Source organism: Solanum lycopersicum, chromosome 1 (assembly GCF_036512215.1).
Source record: "Solanum lycopersicum chromosome 1, SLM_r2.1".
NCBI lineage: Eukaryota > Viridiplantae > Streptophyta > Magnoliopsida > Solanales > Solanaceae > Solanum > Solanum lycopersicum.
Window position 1 is genome coordinate 75,045,071 of NC_090800.1, and position 21,648 is coordinate 75,066,718.

Below are 21,648 nucleotides of genomic sequence, written 5' to 3' on the forward strand. Positions count from 1 at the left end.
ATGGACCTCAATGGCCGTTAAGGCTTGATCCGTTCATATAAGTCATGTAGCGTGTGCAATTTTCACCATTATTTTAGGCAAAGTTGTCTTCTCTACATCACTCCGTGCTCCAATATTTTCCAAATATCGCTATTTTTTTCTTTGTATATCTAACTCACCTCTCTTCACCTTTTCTTAAGCATCTCCCCTCTCTCACTCCCTGTCTCGCCCTTCTATATATTATACTATATCGCGAATGAATAATTGGTATGTATTGAATACAATCTATATTTTTATATCAAGAATGAATATAATAAGCATTACAAGACCAAATAAATACAAGTGATACAAATGTATTGGTCTGTATCAATCTGTATTTCTACATTGTTTTAATCACAAATAAATACAAGCGATACAACGATGCTTGTACATATCAGATATATTCTATATAAGCATGTATTCCTAAATCATAAAAAAATACACGCATACAAGTGCAAATAAATATAAATAATTTAATTTTACATGTATCGAAACATATTGTATAAAATCGTATTATTGCTACAACCTATATTTATCGAATTACAACTTATATCTAGTATCTCTTCAATCTCAATCACCTATTTCTTTTTTATATGATCAATAAACAATTAAATACTCAAACTATAATTATACTTAAACCTAAAAATCAAAATGAGTAGAAGTGACCCAAGTCAAGACCAGTGGAAAAGCCCTATAGATTTGACACCTTGAGAAATGGACACACAAAAGCAGTCGCTTGTCACTACAGCATGACAAGCCCATTCCCTCACGTTTCCGATTCCCTATGCGCTACTACTTGAACTCCAATTTTGATTTTTGGTAAAATTGAGTTATCTGCGATTGGGGTTCATTTCTCTCCGGTCAAATTCACTTGTTCTTCGATTATGGCTTTGAATATGGAGTCTTTGGCTGAGGCAACTTCTGGGGCCATAGGATCTTTGCTAAGCACCACTATATTGTATCCTTTGGATACTTGCAAGACCAAGTATCAAGCTGAACTTCGAGCTCATGGTCTGGCCAAATACAGGTGTTTACCTTTTTAGATATTTCTTTATCTGGTCATATCTATCAGTATCTTTTTAACTTTCTCTGTGTGTCTGCTTTTATTTTTTCAAAAATGCTTTTTCTCTCAGTTTTTCTTATGATTGTTTGTTATATGAGCATTTTTGATAATTATGATTTATGGGTTTTCGTGATAAGTGGGAAATGATCGCCGGTCCTCTAGTTAAATAACTCAACATTCAACCAAGTTCACCGTATAGACTTCTTGTAGCATGAGTGCAAGCAGATAATATTATACCAATTTTATAAAATATATACATGAAATACCTAGTTTTATGGAGAGACCACAGGTTTGCATGCCCCATTTTTAGGCTATAAACTTGCCCCTACAGCCTATACACCCTCCTCATTTAGTGAAACTTGAAACCTGAGATGTTGTAATATTTACATTAAGTCATATGCATTTAGTGTTGGAAAGAAATGAGTTGGAATAGGGTGATTTGACAGTTTGATATAGCGGAACCCAGTTAGTTTGGAATTGAGTGCAGTTCATCGATTGTTTGATTTGTTCATGGGGCTTCATTCAAGGATTTGTAATGTAGATATTGTCTTATCAATGTATGTGATAATGAATATGTGACCGTCATGGCTTTTTCATGCTAGAGGTGTCGATCAAGCTGTTTTCCCCACTGAAATAGCTACTTGTTCTCAAGGTTCAAGTAGAGTGACATCAATTTAGGATGTGGAACATACTCCATCACCTCAAGAGCAAATTCTGTGGCAAAGCCATCATTCTTGTTCACTCTTTTATCTATTCCAATGTTTGCTTTCATGTAAAAGGCATGGTAGTGTCTGAGCCACCTTGAATGCATCTCAATTATTCACCAAGTGGTTTTTTTCGCCTGGTAACTTCGTCTGCTAAGGTCGAGACAGATAGGAAGAAATCAGCTGGTGTTTTTTTTTCCTGAGGTCTGCACCCATTAAATTTACTAGGTTACAACTCTGTCAGATAAAGTACTTCTGGATGGCGTTGTTACTGTTAGAGAGATATAATTAAGAGAAGGCTTTTGTTCCCAATGAATTCTGATAACAAGGTTTCTTCGAATCTGATGCAGATGTTTGATCTGAATCCACATTTCCCTTAGCTTTTATATTACCTGTCAACCTTTTGACACCCGAAGTGCAGCTCCTTGTTGAGGACTTTCAAGACTTTTGATCTCTCTGCGAGTTAGTTCTGAAATATTGAGCCTCAGTAGTAAGAGGAGAAACAAAGGGGTGATATTACATGAGATTGTAACTGAAAAGCCAAAGGAGAATGTTATTGATTAAGTCCTTTGAGGACGTAAATAGCATGAAAGCCCGTCTAGAAGTGAAGAATGAGGTAGCTGGCTAGAGCTTATGACCCAGGCTCCAATGTTAGGTTCAAGGCCATTAGATGATAAAAAAGCATTAGGTTCAAGGCTATTAAGTTATAAACTTCTTTTTCATATCCATTTTGCCGTCAGATAGACTGACAACATGCAATCTTTCTCGGAATTGCATCATCAGCTCCCCAAATCAGGAAGGAGGTTGGACTTGGAATGAGTGCTTCTTTGGCTGCTTAAGGATAAGCTGCCAATGGAATTCCGTGATGTCCTAGCTAACCGGTGTTTTTTTGGGAGGGGGAGGTTGACAGAAGTGAAGAGATAATAGAGGAAAACTAATCTCAAGCGTTGCCAGAGCCTTTAAATCAAATGTATACAGTAATTGCATCAAGAATGTTTAGAGGAAATCATTCATAAAGATGGGTGATCATGACTATCTGTGACTATCTAAAATTGCAAAATGAGTATATATTTATCTTGTATACATTTTGGAAGTCCCATTTTAAATAAATGGAAGTTGATTGTTGGAAGGAAATTGTCTCCATTTCACCCGTAACTAATATAAATATGTAATGGTCAAATTTCTGAGTTGAAAATTAATGAAATGTAATTGTGCTTTTCAAGCAGTAAATATGCCAACGATGCACATTTTAAGAGTCATTTATTGGTTTGAAATGTAACTTTTTATATTTGAGGAAATTAAAAGTTCAAACTAAAGAAGATCAAGTTAGCAAAATATTTTTGGGTTTGGTTATTGACTATTAAAGTACCTAACATGGAAAAAGCTTAAAAAACTCAAATCAAGAATTCTTATTTGGTGGTCGGCATGATTGTGCATTGAAAAGGCTAGAGTAGAAAAAATCTCCTTAATTTCCTTAGTATATGTCTGAAAAAAAATAAAAAATATGTCATTGCCACATGATTCAGTTTAAGGAGTTATTATCATCAACAACAGACCATTGAAACCCTATTTATGTTATTGTATTTTCTTGAGGATTGTCTCTATAGTAGTAGTTAAGGAGGTTCAAGATTAGTACGAGACTCCGCGTTCCAATCTCGTTAGCACAATTTCACCACCTTTTTCTGAACCTTTTTAGTGAAAATTTTGGGTCAAATAACAATTCCAAAAGGGTCCTCCCACATAAGAAAGCATGTGGTGTTTAATTGTGTACACCTTCATACATCAAGATCTCCGAATACCATTTGTGCTTTTGATACATCTCGTGGTTAATTGGGGTAAGAGCTGAAAGAAAATGTGGCTCATTTCTATTATTAGGTGTCACACGTGCCATCTGTACACAAGAGGCATGTTTTTATGTACAAGTAGAGCGGTCTGATCAAAGAAATGGTTGTTAAAGTTACTCTTCGTTGGACGTTGATAGTGGAAAAATGATACACTCTTTTTATGGTGTATGCCACAATAACTGACCACATGTACCGAGTAGCATAGTTGAGAAATGGCTTAGCTAGGAGAACTAGGGAGCCATAGATGATCCAGATATGTTCTTTGGTAGGCTACAACATGTTGTGAGTGCTTATAGATGAAAATATTGGAGTGTGGCCCTTATTAGCATGTGCTTCGAATTATGATTTTGCAATCAATACTTAATTGCTACATAGCCAAGGCCCAAGGGTAAAGTTCCTTTACTACTCCTTTTGTGTTACATCTTATATCCAGTTTTTTGGTTTGCAAGTACTTGTATATCGGAAGTGTCTCTATAAACTTCAATTACTGCAAAAGTTTCTCATAGGAGGATTTTAAGTAAGGATTAAGGTTAATAAGATCTTTATTATCTGAAATTATTATCACGGAAGATAAATTTATCTCCTCTAGCTATTGAATCCTTTACTTGTATATATCTCACTATTTGTTCTTTATGTTTCAAAGCTAATTATGTTGGATGCTGATTGCTAATAACTGGTTTGCACTACTGTAGGTCCTGACACGTAAAAGAATGAGGTTTATAACTCGAACTTTTACCAAAAATATGCATAGAAAGCTACAATATTTATAGCATCTACACTGAATTCATCATCTGACCAATTTCTCCCTCTTTTTACTTGCTATACATGGATATATGCATCCATACAGACATATCTGGTAGCACTAATTTCTCTTTGCTTTTAAACCTCATTATGTTCTGATTGTCAGTGCTTTTTCATTGCATGATGTTACTTTTGCTCAAAAACCATGTTCTCGTTTGTTCATGGTTTATGTGAAATAAGAGGAGGAGAAAGAAGAACATTTGGAATTAGTTGCTTAATTATTCCCTCAAGCCATGAGTTTAAATAACCTTTACGAGGAATAGAAAATAAGAAAATAACGAATTTTTCATATTCAACAGTCCCCCTCAAGTTGGATAGTACATATTGCATGCTCCTAGCTTGTTACAAATATAGTCAACTCTGGATCCTCGAAGTGGTTTTATGAGAACATCTGCTAGCTGGTACTTTGAGTTGACGGAACTCGTAAAAACGCAACCAGACTCAATCTTCTGTCGGATCAAGTGACAATCTATTTCAATGTGCTTCATTCCGTCATAAAACACTAGGTTTGAAGTGATATGTAGTACATCTTGATTATCACAAATCAGTTTCATAGGTTCAGTGCCTCCAATCTTTAACTTTTGAATAAGTTGTCTTAGACACATAAGCTCACAAGTTGCCAATGTCACAGCCCAATATTCTGCCTCTGCATTTCACCTGGCCATCACGTCCTGCTTGCTTACTTTTTTTGAGATATTGGATTGCCTCCAAATAAAATACAATAACCTGAAGTGACTGTCTATCAAAGGATGATCCTGTTCAATCTGCATCACAGTATCCAACAATATTGCATATTCGTTGTCTTCATACCATGAATCTTGTCCTAGAGAGCCTTTCACAGATCTTAGGATGTGAATCATTACATTCTAACATCAAATAAATTGTCAGGTTGTGTGATCGTAATATAGTTGAGTTTGCCAACAAGTCCTGGAACGAGTTTAATGTTTGAGTCTATGAGAGTGTCCATAGGTTTGTAACTCATTATACCCGTGTCTTCCAAATGTCTAAGGCATATTTCCTCTGTGAAATGGCAATGCCTTTGCTAGACTATACCACCTCAATGCCTAAGAAATTGACCTTGAGCCTAACTCAACCATAAAACTAACTCACCTAACTCATGAGGTGAGGATTTCCCAAAATTATAGAAAGAGTCCAATTGCCCATGCCACAAACAATGTGGGACTACTAACACTCTGCATGCCTGGGACTGCGAACTGGAGCGTGAATAATATAATATGGGGTCCAACATCAGATAAATAAATAATTGAGATGAGCATGCCTCTGATACCATATGAAATAAGAGAAAGAATAAGAAGAAAATTGGGAATTAGTTTGCCTAATTATTCCCTCAAGCTACTGGGTAAGTTACCTTTACAAGGAATACAAAATAAGAAAGGGAAAAGGGTGAACCCCATGCACAAAGCATCCCGCGCTCACGCAAGGTTCAGGCCTTCAGGAAAGGGCCTCACCCCAAGAGTTTGTGACGTAGGCAGCCTACCATGATGAAGTATGCCTTTATTACTTAATTACAGGAATTTGGGAATTTTTCTATATTTACAATTTTACATAATATCGACTTTTGCCATGTTTAGCAGTTTATTTAAATATCTCTACTGGATTTTGTACCCAAGTATGACCAGTGATGTGATTGCATCAACTTCTTTTGAAATGCAGGAATACTCTTGATGTCTTACTGGAGGCCATTTCTTCTCGGCAAATTCCTTCACTCTGTCAGGGTCTTGGGACAAAGAATGTGCAGTCTTTTGTTTCGTCTTTTATTTACTTCTATGGATATGATTTTTTCAAGAAACTATACTTGAAGAAGAGTGGATTTAAATCCATTGGAACAAGAGCTAACTTAGTAATTGCTGTTGCAGCGGGGGCATTTACAGTCATAATAACCCAGGTGAATCATACTTGGCAGTTATTCTTGGACTAAAATTAATTTTATTTTCTCAAATATTGAAAAGAAGGTTGCCTGCAATTAGACAATTATGAAGTTTTGTAGATTTAAATTGCTGTGCTTTAAAGCTATGATGGCCTGCTTCCAGGCCTAGTTGAAACGGCAAAAGGAAAGGTGATTTCCCATGTGAAGTGCGCACTCTTATCTTTGTCCCTTTAAAGGATGTGCCTCTGGAAACCGGATTAATGCTAAAGTAGGTTATATGCTTCTGGTGATTATTAGAACTCAAAATTTGGTGATATATACTGACCCATGAACTCATACATGTGGTTCTTTTTTCATGGAGTATTTTCTGTTCGTTTTCTTAAATCATTGAGACCTCATACAGTTCTTGCGTTTGTAGGAAAACCTTGATTTCTTTACTAATCAAACAAAAAAAACTTGGATTTCTTTGGTAGCTGCATAATCAATCTATTTGATTAAAGACAGCATACTTTTCGTTGTCTTTCACTTTGAGTTGTCTACATCTGTAAGCTGGATGGCCTTGTTGCACAGAGGTGGAGATCAGAGAGAGTCATTCTTTTATTATATTTATTGGAACTTATCAAAAAACGAGTTCCAAAAAGCTGTTATTTCCCAGTTCATATATGTGCTTAATGCTTTTAAAGATTAAATAGAACAAGAAAGTTGCATGTCTCTTTTAGAGTGAAACTATCTGTACCACCAATGTGTAGAATAAGGATCTCTGACAGTGGATGTGGAGGTGTCTTCTGGCAGTGGTCTTTACTTTTGTTCTGGTTGCATCTTCTGGGAATTGTTTGCACCAGCTTGTGTACTTCTGTTTCTTATAAGGTTTCTTTTATATCTGTTCTTCTATTGATCTGAAGTTTTACTCTGATATTGCAGCCTCTAGATACAGCAGCTTCAAGAATGCAAACTAGTGAATTTGGTAAATCGAAGGGATTCTGGAAAACCCTCTCGGAGAGCACTTGGAGTGAAGCATTTGATGGTCTAGGAATATCCATCATTCTCACTTCAAATCCAGCTATTCAGGTATTTACATGCTTTATTTTCTAATGTGGGAGTGTTCCACCATTTCTTTCAATGTCGTATGTTTGTGATGCTTAAAGTACTCACCTGATACCCACTTGCATACTAATGCTTTACCTTCCAAATTTCGCATTATGTCTCGACACATTGCAATATGATATCACCAAATTATGTTCAGGGACATCAAGGAATAATTTTCTGTTGCAATGTGGTATTGTGCAGTACACGGCCTTTGATCAATTTAAACAAAGAATGCTGAAGGGGAAGATGAAAGGCAATAGAGAGGTGGAATCAAGTCCAGAATCTCTTTCTGTTTTTTCTGCTTTTGTTTTGGGGGCAGTCTCAAAATGTTTTGCCACCTGCATCACTTACCCGTTAATAAGGTATATTCAGTTGAGCATTTCATACTCAAGCGTGAGTCTATGCCAATTGTGTCAAACATGTAAAATGGTACTTGAACATCTGCTCCTTTTCTATTGTTATATACTTGGTCAGACACTATTTGCTCAAACATTAGAGAATACCAGTGCCAGAATCACCAAGATTTAGCCGGGAAGTCCCATATTGGGGGTAAAGCGCTCCCTAACAAAGGCGATTCCGTACATGGTGGGATTCAAACCCGAGACCTCTAGTTAGGATGAAGGAGTACTTACCACTCTACCATAACCCTTGTTGGTTACATTTGACATCTTAACTCCTACTGTATATCTAGTGCGTTGATGGCTCCTTTTTTTTTGGCGTCAACGTAGCTGTATTTACTCATATGCACTGTGTATAGGTGTAAAGTCATGATACAAGCTGCTGAATCAGAAGGAGATGCAGAGGATGAAGCGGAGTTAAAAGCCCGAAAAACAATCTCTGGATCACTTCATGCCATATGGAAAAAGGAAGGGCTCATGGGATTCTTTAAAGGGTTACAGCCTCAGATCCTGAAGACAGTTCTAAGCTCCGCACTGCTGTTGATGATTAAAGAGAAGATCTCAAAAACCACATGGGTTCTGCTATTAGCAGTAAGGAGATATCTGTTCCTAACGAGGACCAGACTAAAGAGCTCTTGAAAATTCTCTTATAAGAGCTGCTGCATGATTCAAATGTAACTATGCAATTAGCTCGTAGGTCCTTGTTCGAGACGTGGAACCACCTTGCACACAAATTAATTGTTTCATCTGATAGCGCAATTCTCTTTCAGTTTGTCTGTTGAAATGGTATGTTTCAGATTATCTTTTTATGTCTTCTTCCTGTATACAACAATCACGATTTGTAGTTCGTCTTCTTTCAAGTTCTACCTCTACATATCACTATTAATGTAAAGATTTGGTCATATTTCTACTTGTCTGCATTTGGTCTTCGTTCAGTAGAACATTACATTCTCCAGAAGTGGTTCAGTTTCAACTTTAGATCTATTTTATATTCAAGCATTTCTTTTCCCCCTCCAATTTGGTCAGCTTGTGATATTAAGCTTTGACGTTTTGTCATGTAAAAATTATATGGATTCCTACAGCCCCTGCATTGCAAATCTCTCTTTCTCTTTTACTTGTCTGATAATTTTCTTTGTTAATTCTTTCTATTAAGCAATTCTAGCAAGTAAATTAAAATACAAACTTTAATACTAAAGCAAGAATAACAAGAGAAAAGGACATAAACAGACTGATAAATATGAAACCTTGTCACTCTAAACTATTGCCCAATTGACACAATGCAAAACCTTCCTAGACCCAATTGCATTTTACAGTATAGGTTCCAAAAGCCCTCTTCGGAGCCTAGCTTGTTTTGGAAGGTTGTTACCAATTGAAATACACCACGTTGTTTGTTTGAATACAATGTTTATTTTAATTTTATCCTTACGTAGCAATCTAAAGTTATGTAATGACTGATTTGATATGATCATATTACCTTTTTCTTTTTCTCATTTTGTTTTGACCCTACACAAGGGTCAGAGCTAGCTTGTGGTCTCGGCAAAATTTTATACGCTTTGTATTGTACATGTGGTTAATTTTTTTTAATGTTTATACAGTAGATATCAACCTCCTTCTCTTAGTTCGTGTTTTTACTTCCTCCGATTTTGAATCTCCCTAACAAAAAAATACTAGCTCCGACTCTACCGATTGTATATATCTCCCTAACTAAAAAATACTAGCTCCGACTCTACCGGTTGTATATATCTCCACTCTGTATTTATCAAAATAATACAATACAATACGTGACAACTATCTAAACAAAGTGTAAATCCCAACGGAAAGAAGAATATGAATTGATGATACTGATCTCTCCACGCCTCTGTTTCTTGCTTTTCTGAGAGGATAAGATTATTAAGAAGAACCAAAACGGAAGATTGAGACAAATTAAGCATCAAATTCGACAGAATCCATGGCGATGGGAAGTGGGTTTAACCAAGAAACCAAAACTGGGGCATTTTTCACGGCCACACTGCTCATCTGGGTTTTCTCAGTTTTGTGGGAAATACTAATTAACAAGCGCACCAAACTGTTCCCAATCGTTCTGGGTTTCATTTTCTACCAATCGGCCAATTGGGTCATCCCCAAATTGCTGCGAAATCACGATCGCCTCTTCGTCAACACCTGTGTATCTCTTCTCCATTCATCCACTACATCTGCTTCAGTGCTCTTCATTTTGGTCAATCAGTCGATGATTTCAAATGGGGTAAATGTAAATCAGATGTTTGAACATTCGCAGCTTGTTGAACATACATGGCCATGGGCATTTACAGCTTTATGCTTTTCGTGTGGTTATTTTGCTTACGATCAATTGGATATGCTCTTACATAGATTGTACAGCGGATGGATTCCTTCGATTCTATTGCATCATTTCTTACTCCTTATCTGCTTCACACTTGCCTTGTATCGAAATGTCGCAATCAATTACCTCATTCTTACTCTCATTTGTGAGCTGCATTCTGTGTTTCTGCATCTGCGTAAACTGCGGAGAATGGCGGGTTTTCGTGATTGCAATGGCAGCATTTTTGTAAAAGTAGAATGGGTTCTCAACTGGACAACTTTTGTTCTAGCAAGAGTTGTATCTCATATTCTCATTACTGTTAAGCTGATAAGAGATGCCTCGAAGTTTGATAAGGGTGGTGTGGAGCTCCCTCTTGCCCTTTTCGGTATGGCTGGGATGAATTTGCTTAATACTTTCTTAGGAATTGATCTCTTTAAAGCTTACCGGAGAGAGATGAATCCTCAGAGGAGTCGTCAAAATCATCATGATTGATAATTCCAGTTGATCAAGAAGCCTGTAGTGTAGAGTGTACTTTAGGACTTGTGTTGGGAGCTTTGAACTCATGTATTAGGTCTTTCTTTTTCGCGTGTTTTAGGATAGTGAAAGATGAAGACTTTGTGAGTTAGGGGTTATCGCGAACCCCTCCAATTGAATTGTGAATCTCATGTTTGAATGTTAATCTAACTAGAGTATCGATCGTTCCTTCCTTCTTTTCAATTCAAGATTATTGGTTGTGCTTATGAGGGTTCAAGCAATTTTTCAGCTTGGTTTTTCATGTTCATTCAACTATAGTTCTTGATCTTCCTATCTCTTTTACTTGTTTTCTCTACTTATTCTTGACTGTTTTTGAGGGTTGATGTCTTTATTGTTCGAGTGTCCTGGATTTGGTGCTGTCATCTATGTCCCAGTTGTTCTTATATATTGACATAGGTCAATGATTTTGGCAATGTGAGTTGTAAAAGCCAAGCAGATTTGATGCCTGAAATGACATTGTATGTGGAGAATGAAAGCTGCAAAATATTTCAGAGTAGTGCAATACAGAAAATAAAAGAGACAATGGTATGTGTTTGTAATACAGGTTTTGTAGTCTTTTAAGGTACATTTTCTGTAGGGATAGTAGCTGATATTCTCCCTCTTTCAATTAGAATATTACAAAATTAACAACAAAATCAAGTACTGGTAACAGAAACTACACTCAAGATGTGAAAAATATATAAAAAAAAGTGTGAAGGTTTAACATTTTCACAGTAAGAGGAGAAATGCCATAAGGAGAAAGACTGCCTGAGAGATTAGACCAAGCTGAAAAAGTACGTTTGCTGAACTATTATCCGGTGTAAAGCTTCCCTCCAGGTTGTTTGTGGTCAAAATTACGACTATCCAGTTGTCGTCAGACCCAATTCCAACACCAGTAAACTTGGTATCATTCAGAGAAGTAGCATACTGGGACATTGTATAGTTGGAAAGAACGAGGTCTGGGACAAGGTTGGGAACACAAGCAGGCATTATCGCTGCATCTCTGGTGGTTGTGACATTCAATTTGCACTTGGATAATAGATTAGGATAGTCAGAGAACTGAGGTTCAGTGCCAGGTACAGTATTGGCGCCTGTTGTGTTTGTACAGGGTTGATCTTTAAATTGGTCAGCAATTTCATCAGCAAGGCATTTTGCTTTGTCATTCTCGCGCAGAGTTGTCAAATTTAGGGTTGTCCTGTAGCTGTTAATACTTCTAAAAAGGTTGTCTTCCTCATCTGCACCAAGGTGACACAAATATGAAATCTCAAGTGCAGATATTGAACCATATAAAAGATTAAAAATAGTCTTTTTAAGGGGATATTATGTGGAAAATACATCTAAAATGCACTCACAATGGACCCGTTTGGCCATAGATTTCCCAAGTAATATTTGGGGAAAAATTGTCAAATAATGTCTGTGCATACAATTTGCAATTATTTAGCAAATAATTTTGGCAAATATCCCAAATTCTCAAATACTAGTTTTTTCTAGTATTTGAGCCAAATATCATTATTTGATATCTTCTATAAATTGAAATTTTAAATCAAAACTTTTATCTGCTACAAAAACACCCCCTAAAATAGTTGTTTGTGTTGTATTACACAAGTTTTTACGTGTGAATATGAAAGTGATAATATGGTTGTTAATGAAAATGATGAACAATCGACAAAGAGTAACAAAGTCATGTGTTTTGTCTACTTCATTATGTATGGTATGATGCTTGTTGCACTCAGACCAAACTACCACATTGCTCCAGTGTCATGGAGACTACTTGTTATTTGTTGCAACGAATGTCCAATTGACTTGTAATACAAATTTATAAGTATTAAATCATATTTTTCTAAAAAAGTGAAATATGTTTCTCACTATGGGCCAAACACATGATGAAATTTCACCCAAATAATATTTGCCAAAAATATATGGAAAATTATGGTCAAACGCTAGCTTTCGTCTAGGAAGTGAATCAGACAGTGATGACTGATGTTCATGAAACGTTACAAGGTTTGGTGAATGCAGTTCAAGTTCTTCTCTTAGTATACATGATACTCTCTCCATCCACACCACAAATAACCCAAGAACAACAACATTATATCCACAGTAATCCCACAAGTGGGGTCTGGAAGGATAAGTGTATGCAAGCAAACCTTACCCCTACCTTGGGAGGTAGGGAGGTAGAGAGATTGTTTTCGATACTCAGCTCAAGGGAAAACATATCAAAGCTGATTGATGCAAAGAGACCATGGCAAAATACAATATAAAGCATGACAAAGCATATAGAAGAGATGAACAGTAACTAGACCACAAAGAACCCAAAAAGAGAAAAAACAGAACAACTCGAAGCTGAAGCGAAATTTCTGCTGAAACCTCTTTCCACATTTCAATTAACATCCATTTCTCAAAGCAACACATTAACACACTCTCTCAGTCCAAGAGAGGTTTTTCATAATTGATTTGCTTGAGATATTGCTGAGTAAAACTAGACCAGGTCACATGAATTTCTCTGATGGCAGAAGATTTGTAGAAATGATCCACCATGATCTCAACATATGGGTTGATAAAGATGTAAAAGTAACTGGTGATGTATAAGGCCAGTTTATCGCTACAGATTAAGAACCTACAGATGAAATATCATCCCTTATTTGAATATTGTTCCTTTAATGGCACCCATTTTACTAACGTAAGTTCTGCCACTTCCAAAATAATGGAGCAGCCTCATCGAGAAGAATCACTTGCATTGAAGATCAAAATCCATCGAGCACCCAAAGGTGTAGCCTAATGGTCAATGAAATGGGTTGACCAACCATGAGGTGTCAAAAATACTAGTCCTTAGCCTTGATGAACAAAGTTACTGTTGTGCGGAATTCGAGATAATACGAGAAAATATAAACGCGAAAAACAAGACAACAGATTTACGTGGTTCACCAATAAATTGGTTACGTCCACGGGAAGAGGGGGAGCAGTTTTATTATGGAGAGGCAAGAACAGAATTACAGAATAGGGTTTGTCATAGCGTCTATATATAGTGCTAAGCTATGCCCTAACAGGCTTGGGCCCAACATATAGAATTGACAGATAATTAAGGGTCCAATACAAGGCATTCAACGCATTCAGCAGTTACCTAATACTTGTTGTTAATGGGAGGTGATAGATATCTCGTGAAATTAGTCTAGATGCACGAAAGCATTCCCCGACACTCAGCTAACTTTTCCATGGATCATTTAGCTTGAGGTAAAAATATTTTGATTCTTAGGTAAGGTAATTTAATAAACCTCAGAGATCTATCTAATTCATCAAATCATCAGGTATTTGGGAAGCAGATCTAGCCCTATCTAATAATATATAAACGTCAATTACTTAATTTTCCACTTGCTCAAAAGAAGCTCAATCTTTCTATAAACAGTAAATTTGAAATACCATAAACTCAACACACAATCAGGATCTAGACACTCCTCTACTACTATTACTACTACCACAGTAAGCAAGCAAGATAATAAAGAATAAATTTGAACTGAACAACCCCAAATCTTCAAAAATAAAAAATTTTGAAATGGGTCATCGCTATCAAACAACAATACAAACCCAGATCTTCAAAAGAGGTGAATTGAATAAGCTCAACACCTCGTATGCAGAATCCAATTAGCAATTAGAAATGATGATAAAAAATAACAGGTTTGATGCAAAATGAAGAATTAAAAGTATAGTGAAAAGAGTGAAAAATTACGTACCGTCAGATTTGACAAAGGAGAAGAGAAGGGAATTGAGAAGAAGAAGAGAAAGTAAAAGATAACGTGGAAGAAACGCCATTGTTGATCCTCTACTTGTGATTGAGTTTTGAGCTTTTCTGATTTTATAACAAAATCCAAAGAGGAAAAATCATATATAGGGACTTGTCTACAGCACACACAATTAGAAAGCGGCGCACCACATGATACGACGTCGTTATCATGCTTGCTCTTTTCTTTCTAAAACATGTTTTTATTTTTCACTAGTTCTCGTAACTCGAATAAATTGTGTAACTCGAATAAATTTATTTTCATTCTTATATAAAACTTGAATCAAGACCTCTATTTAAAGTGAGACTATTCCACCACAGCATCACGTCGAATTTCATTTTCTTTAGCATAAATTTTATATTTATCAAAATTTCTTCATGTTCACCAAAGTAGATAGTTCGGAATCGTTGTTATTTATAGAAAAAAATATTTAAGAGATAAATTGAATATATTTTTCTATTTTACCGTTAGTAATAGTTATTTTTAGAAGTAATAAACAATTAATTAGTATAGAAAATCTAATTGAAGAGCACCTAAACATATTTTAACATTGTGATTGTTTAGATTTATATCACCTGCTCCAACTGACCGTAGATATTATTATCAATTTTGAGTACTGAATTTAAATCAAAGTATCCTTAAAATAGTTAATATGGTAATCATTTTTAATATTTTTTTTCACACACAAAAACCAAAATATTTTTCATTGAAGATGACTTCCTCAGCACCAAATTAATTTCTTAATTTAATACCACGGCTGGAAATAATGAAAAAAGAAATATAGATTCTCAAATTTTTTTTAAGGAAACTGTTGCTTAATTTTTTCTTTTGTATTGTACAGAATATATGTTGAAATGATTTTTTAGTCGGTGCAAGAATCCAAAAAGTAGAATCATATTTTTTTTAGCCTCGTACCAAAAATAATTTTTAACAATAATAGTTTAATTATAAATATTTATTTTAAAAGGTAATTTTAGTGATAATCATATTTTAGCATAATTTACTAATATCGATGAAAATAACATTTTTTTATTAATATATATATTATAGACTGATAGTAGCTACAATATTTTGTTGCTCTAGGTTGTATTTTAGTAATAATATATGCATACATCAAGCTTGCGATTATTTTATTTAAGTAGACTATCCTGCGTTAAGTCCATAAAATTTTAGCATGGTTTTATAAATTTTAAGAAGGAAGAAGTAGAAAAAAGAATTAAAAAAATAGGAAATTTTAGAGTTTGTTTGGTGGTTCACAAATATTAGGTGTAGAATCAACGTCAAAATGAAGCTATCAGATTATGACTATGACTCATCGCCAAACAGAACCTCTAACAAACACAGGTTTATTTCAACTTTTTTGGTTTGAGTTTTATATTTTAAAAAATGAAAATAATATGAATAACCAGATAGATCTAGAAGTCTGATTATCCTAACTCAGTTACTTTTTGCTCTAGTCGTATATATATATTTAAAAATCTATTAAATATCTAATGAATAATTAAGTAGAAATTCATATACTTCGTATCATAAATTTGCCTTTGTTTAGAATTTGTATAGAGACATTTTTGGGTTCTAACTCTTGTAAATGGATGAGGTTGATATACAAACTAATTAACTCCAATTTTAGGCCTTTTTCTCAATATTTGGTTTTATGTACTACATAAAACCTTTGGAAGTTTTGGTGATATTTCAATTTAAAAAGAACTTGTAACATTTATTTTATTTTTCTTTCTTTATATGTTAAAATAGTAAAAATGTATAGCCGAAAAAGGGTAAATTCACTTTAATTCGTAGTTAAGTACTTTTTTTTGTTTAGTGTGAAACCCGACTAATTCAAATTTGGTACCTAAAACCCAATAGGAAAAAATGTTCTTTATCAATAATTTTATCATACCCACATTCGCTAAATCATTTTTAATAGTCTTGTTACCTCTATTCTTTGTTTGGATAAAAATATTTAAACGAATTATACATTACGCAAATCAAACTATTTTTTCCTAGGTAAATACGTATATGCTTTAATTTACTATGACTGAATAGTTTAATAGTTCACATCAATTAATCACGGTTAAGTGATACTCTATTATTTATGTTCGAACACATATTCCATGATTTGATATAAATAAATTTCCTCCTTTTAAATATGTGTTATCAAAGACCAGGAGTTATATTTTTCATTTCTAGTCTTCAATTTATTTCCAAATTTATCCAATAATTCTGTACGGCACCACCTCGAGGCCTAAACCTGAGTTGTCATTTAGTTTATTTTTTAAAAGCATTTCCTGTTCTTTTAGGCTAAAATTATAATCATATAAAAAATTCTTTACGTCATTAATATATATAAGCTAATTTGTCAAGATCACATTTTTTACCATGTTTTAGCTATATAAAATAAATCGACAAGATAAATGTCCTATACTGTAATTTTAAGGAAACTAATTATTATAGAAAATTTGCATCAACTAATGAAATTGATACTCATTGGTCCAATTTTTAAAAATTGACCTAAAATTATTATTTATTACTTTTTCGACTAATAAAGTAGCAAACTATAAATAATACTCTCTCGATTTAATTTGTAAATATCTCAAATCCATTTACAAGAATCTCTGCATCCATACCTTGGTTAACCCTATAATATTTTACCAATTTTTTCAAAAATATTCAGTTTTTTTAAGGTTTAAAAATGCGTCGAAACAGTTTTGGATTAAGAAGTCAATTCTAAATAGGACTTGAAACACTAAATATGAATCCCAAAAAAAAAAAAAAAAGGAATTAAATAATCAGAAGAGAGGCCTTAAGTTCGATATACAGAAACCAAAAGCATATTCTTATGCTTTACAAGTTATTATTTGCAAAAAGAAAAAACAAAAGAAGAAAAATCACGTAGATTTTCTCTTTTGAAAGTTCAAATGAATTGGTGGATACCATTAAATTTGGATAACGCGGCCACTCCAACCAATAGTATGCCCCTTTACCCCAACCCCTGTAAACATACCTTGTTGTTTCCAACTTCCTAGTCCTCAAGTTTCATCACATCAACCTTCATATATCAAAAAAAAAAAATACACAAATATAAACAGCCATTTCAGTACTCTTGATTCTCAGAGGAAAAAAAAAATGTCTGTGGCTACTGACGGGAGATTCGCGCTACTTCGTAATAACCCTGCAGCACTGACAGGGACAAACTTGAAGATAGTGAAGTTTTGCAATGGAGAATTGATGGGGAAGAAACTCAAGTATACAAAATTTCAGTTAAGGAGTAATGTAGTGAAGCCTAATATCTGCATGTCACTTACAACTGATATTGCAGGTGAGGCTAAGGTGAGTCTTCTATATATATAAATATCTTTGCTTCATTTACAATTTTGAATGAAGCATTGGTGACTACTGTATTTAATAAAAATATGGGCCACTTCTCTTCATAAAACAAGTTAGATCAAATGAGCCACTTAACTAATTACGCCATATCATTATGATGTAGTATTGGAATGTAACTTAAAAATCTTGAATCAGTCTCCAACTTTACCTCTTAAAATGGCCATTTTGACTAACTGTCAAATGTGGACAGTTGAAGGATCTTGAAGCAAAGAAGGAGGATGCAAGAACAGTAGTAGCAATCATTCTAGGAGGGGGAGCGGGAACTCGTCTTTTCCCCCTCACCAAACGTCGTGCTAAGCCTGCTGTAAGTTTTCTTTTCAGATAATCAGAGAAAATATTACTACGAGTGCTTGCAGAGTTATCTGCATCTCACCAATGAGTCATTATCAATTTGCTTCAGGTTCCAATAGGAGGAGCATACAGGCTAATTGATGTACCAATGAGCAACTGTATTAACAGTGGCATCAACAAAGTATACATTCTCACTCAGTTCAACTCGGCCTCACTTAACAGGCATATTGCTCGTGCTTACAACTTTGGCAATGGGGTCACATTCGGAGATGGTTATGTCGAGGTAAACATACAACACCAATTCTCATTTACTTAGTTTCAGGTTTTGATGTTATTGGCAGCACCATGGCTGATAAGTTGTAGTACAGGTCTTAGCAGCAACTCAAACACCAGGTGAATTAGGTAAAAGATGGTTCCAAGGTACTGCAGATGCTGTGAGGCAATTTCACTGGCTTTTTGAGGTACACACATGATCACATTGAATTGCAATATCCATAATTTAGTAATTTACCCTAATAACAGTGCAAACATCAATATATTCCAGAACTGCAATATTTCTGAAGAAAAATCGAAATGCATATGTTCATACATCATAACTGGAGATTTCAATTATAGTCGACCTGAATATAATTCTTGATGACTTGATGGCATAGAAGTAAACTAAAGGTCCACTAATAGTTTTCATATTCAACAAATTACCAATGCAAGATCAAGTTAGCTAAGTTGTATAAGCAATACTTTTTCTACACTCAGCTATAGCCAAGCCAAAATTATCTCATTCTATGGGTTAGTCACAAACATGAAACTAATTCTAGTAAACATTGGGTATGCAATGTTCACACTGATTTTCCATAACTTAAGGATGCAAGAAGCAAGGACATAGAAGATGTGCTCATTCTCTCTGGAGATCACTTGTATAGAATGGACTACCTGCACTTTGTTCAGGTGAAGACTAGACTAAGCTATAAGTACTTACCTTGATTGATATCATATATCTGAAATTACCTATAACTCCTCATTGATATTTCCATCTCCTTGACAGAGTCATCGGCAAAGTGGTGCAGACATTACCATATCAAGCTTGCCAATAGATGACAGGTAGCATTAGGAGGGATAATCTAGATACTACATAGGCTATTTCTTCCTCTCAACGATGGCATACTTTCTCAAAGACTGCTTGAAAATCACAACAAGACATAATTTCTTCTATTGAATCACTTCTATGTTTTCATGATAGTCGAGCTTCAGATTTTGGCTTGATGAAAATTGATGACACAGGGCGGGTCATGTCCTTCAGCGAAAAGCCAAAAGGAGATGATTTGAAGGCGATGGTAATTCTTGAAAATTTGACAGTCTCAGAGCTTAATCTACTTTAAATTTTAAAGTTGTTGCAATCACTTGACAACAAGTACTTCAGGCAGTAGACACAACTGTTCTGGGATTATCTCCAGAAGAGGCTAAAGAGAAACCTTACATTGCTTCAATGGGAGTTTACGTCTTCAAGAAGGATATTCTCCTCAATCTTTTAAGGTATGTAACGAGTTTCTTCTATAGTACCCTTATTTAGAGAGTGTCATGGTCCTTTCAACATGCAAATGAGAGAAGCTCTGGAAAAAGGACAAAAAAAGTCAACAAATTATATGTATCCAGCTTAATAGGGGTAGCTACACTCAAGAGAAGCAAATTGTGGTGCTTATTATAAAGCAGAAAGAGACCGCATAAAATCTTATGTTAACCCCGAGTTCCCTCATACTTTATCTATAGTGACATGCTGAAGATGTCAGGTAAAAGAAGATCATGAAATGACTACTCTTTGTCTTTTTAGATGGCGTTTTCCAACTGCAAATGACTTCGGTTCAGAGATCATACCTGCCTCTACCAAAGAATTCTGTGTCAAGGTGTGTACCACTTAATTTCTGGTATGCATTTATGCAGGACCTTATCAGTTCACAATTCCTCTCCCCCTCTATTATCTTATTCCACCCCACCCCACCCCCCAGCCCCCCCCCCCCGGCATGTCTTTAACGTCAATTCACTATTTCGGTTATGGTTCCCTAAGCAGCTTATCTTCAACCTGTTTGCTTGATTTTGCAGGCTTACTTGTTCAATGATTACTGGGAAGATATTGGTACAATCAGATCCTTTTTTGAAGCAAACCTTGCACTCACTGAACATGTAAGAACCGGAGAGCTATTATATGATTTTTATAGTCTTTAAAGGGTTTATTTTTTCAAACAACCTGAGTAAGATGGAATATGGCCATTGAACACCAGTCAATCTTATTTGACAATATTAAAACGATGGTTCGTACTAATCATACGGCCAACTATGTTTTTTTCTTTTTCTTCCAGCCACCAAGATTTAGTTTCTATGATGCAACAAAGCCAATATACACGTCAAGGAGAAACTTACCTCCATCAGCGATTGATAATAGCAAGGTTCAAGACACAGACCCACGTCTTCAATCTTAAACAGATACATCTTTAACTTTTCTTCTACTAACCAAATCTATTTGTTGCCAGATTGTTGATTCAATTGTATCACATGGTAGTTTCTTGACCAATTGCTTCGTGGAGCACAGTGTTGTTGGCATCCGATCCCGTATAGGCACCAATGTTCACTTGAAGGTTAGTCTAGTAAAACAGCTATTGAAAGTTCAGTATTATGCTTTTGCACAACAAAACCAAAAATTGGTTCTCCAACTAGATTCCACGTAGATCCAACACAAGAACATTCGTGTTTCACATTGAAACAATTAGAACATACCATACAAACATGTTAAGTACTTCTACGTTTACTTGATTTTGTAATTGCTGCTAATTCAGCATACACTTGGTTGAAATCCATATAGGACACAGTGATGCTTGGTGCTGACTACTATGAAACTGATGCTGAGATTGCTTCACAGCTAGCTGAAGGAAAAGTGCCTTTAGGAATAGGAGAGAATACCAGAATAAAGTAAATCACTAAGATTGTTCTCCTTCAGTGTTTATCAAGCAAGAAAATGAATGTGATTCTAATTTTATTTCTCACGTTATTTCAACTAATATGCAGAGAGTGCATCATTGACAAGAATGCAAGAATTGGAAAAAATGTTGTTATTGCCAACTCAGAGGTATGACCTCCCATACTCCCAAAAACAGCAAGAGATCAAATTTTATCTTTTTATTACTGGGAGTCCCTTATTTTCCTCTGACACATCAATTTGCAGGGTGTGCAAGAAGCAGACAGATCCTCAGAAGGATTTTACATACGATCAGGCATCACAGTCATATTGAAGAACTCAACAATCCCAGATGGAACTGTGATATGACAAGTGTGACAATGTCTTTTTGTCTTCTCTTTCAAGTAGAATTGGCACCAAGAAAATTGTGAAATATGAGAAGTAAAAGTTTCAGATTATCAACTTTTCCACATGCAGCAAGTAAATATTGAACTAAAGGCCGATGATAAGAAGGGTTGTTTCTCCCATTGATGAATTTTGAACTAAGAATAAAATGTCTGTTCAAGGGTGAACTTTTTCAATAAACTAGCTGATGACACTAACAAAATATGGTTTTCACAGTAA

At 35.1% G+C, this 21,648-nt stretch overlaps 4 protein-coding genes across 4 annotated transcripts; 3 read left to right on the top strand and 1 right to left on the bottom strand.

Annotated features, from left to right (window-relative positions):
- The first annotated feature begins 636 nt into the window (after window positions 1–636).
- LOC101249855 (peroxisomal adenine nucleotide carrier 1) lies at window positions 637–8,712 on the top strand. Its single transcript, XM_004229369.5, has 5 exons — window positions 637–1,045; window positions 6,105–6,336; window positions 7,240–7,386; window positions 7,606–7,766; window positions 8,162–8,712. Exons 1-5 carry the CDS (start codon window positions 903–905, stop codon window positions 8,439–8,441), a joined length of 963 nt encoding a protein of 320 aa, XP_004229417.1. The 5' UTR covers window positions 637–902; the 3' UTR covers window positions 8,442–8,712.
- Window positions 8,713–9,522: 810 nt separating this feature from the next.
- LOC101250154 (uncharacterized) lies at window positions 9,523–10,859 on the top strand. Its single transcript, XM_004229370.5, has one exon. The coding sequence runs from the start codon at window positions 9,751–9,753 to the stop codon at window positions 10,609–10,611; it is 861 nt and encodes a 286-aa protein (XP_004229418.1). The 5' UTR covers window positions 9,523–9,750; the 3' UTR covers window positions 10,612–10,859.
- A 305-nt stretch (window positions 10,860–11,164) lies between these two features.
- On the bottom strand, window positions 11,165–14,673 carry LOC101250442 (uncharacterized GPI-anchored protein At5g19250). The gene is made up of 2 exons (XM_004229371.5): window positions 14,358–14,673; window positions 11,165–11,867 (listed from the first exon to the last, which is right to left on the bottom strand). The coding sequence occupies exons 1-2, from the start codon at window positions 14,434–14,436 to the stop codon at window positions 11,362–11,364; spliced, it is 585 nt and encodes a 194-aa protein (XP_004229419.1). The 5' UTR covers window positions 14,437–14,673; the 3' UTR covers window positions 11,165–11,361.
- A 2,812-nt stretch (window positions 14,674–17,485) lies between these two features.
- Window positions 17,486–21,596, top strand: AGPL3 (ADP-glucose pyrophosphorylase large subunit). Its single transcript, NM_001247048.3, is given in 15 exon segments — window positions 17,486–17,732; window positions 17,980–18,093; window positions 18,190–18,363; window positions 18,449–18,541; window positions 18,942–19,025; window positions 19,123–19,178; window positions 19,318–19,411; window positions 19,498–19,610; window positions 19,906–19,978; window positions 20,175–20,255; window positions 20,432–20,518; window positions 20,603–20,707; window positions 20,932–21,038; window positions 21,135–21,195; window positions 21,292–21,596. Coding segments are annotated over 15 exon segments (1,548 nt in total). The 5' UTR covers window positions 17,486–17,528; the 3' UTR covers window positions 21,394–21,596.
- The last annotated feature ends 52 nt before the right edge of the window (window positions 21,597–21,648 follow it).

Coding starts and splice junctions, on each gene's coding strand:
- LOC101250154 (XM_004229370.5), top strand. CDS start 9,751: ATGGCGATGGGAAGTGGGTTTAACCAAGAAACCAAAACTGGGGCATTT.
- LOC101250442 (XM_004229371.5), bottom strand. CDS start 14,436: ATGGCGTTTCTTCCACGTTATCTTTTACTTTCTCTTCTTCTTCTCAAT. Junction 11,868..14,357: donor CTCCTTTGTCAAATCTGACG/GTACGTAATTTT, acceptor ACCTTGGTGCAG/ATGAGGAAGACAACCTTTTT.
- LOC101249855 (XM_004229369.5), top strand. CDS start 903: ATGGCTTTGAATATGGAGTCTTTGGCTGAGGCAACTTCTGGGGCCATA. Junction 1,046..6,104: donor CATGGTCTGGCCAAATACAG/GTGTTTACCTTT, acceptor TTTGAAATGCAG/GAATACTCTTGATGTCTTAC. Junction 7,387..7,605: donor CTTCAAATCCAGCTATTCAG/GTATTTACATGC, acceptor GGTATTGTGCAG/TACACGGCCTTTGATCAATT.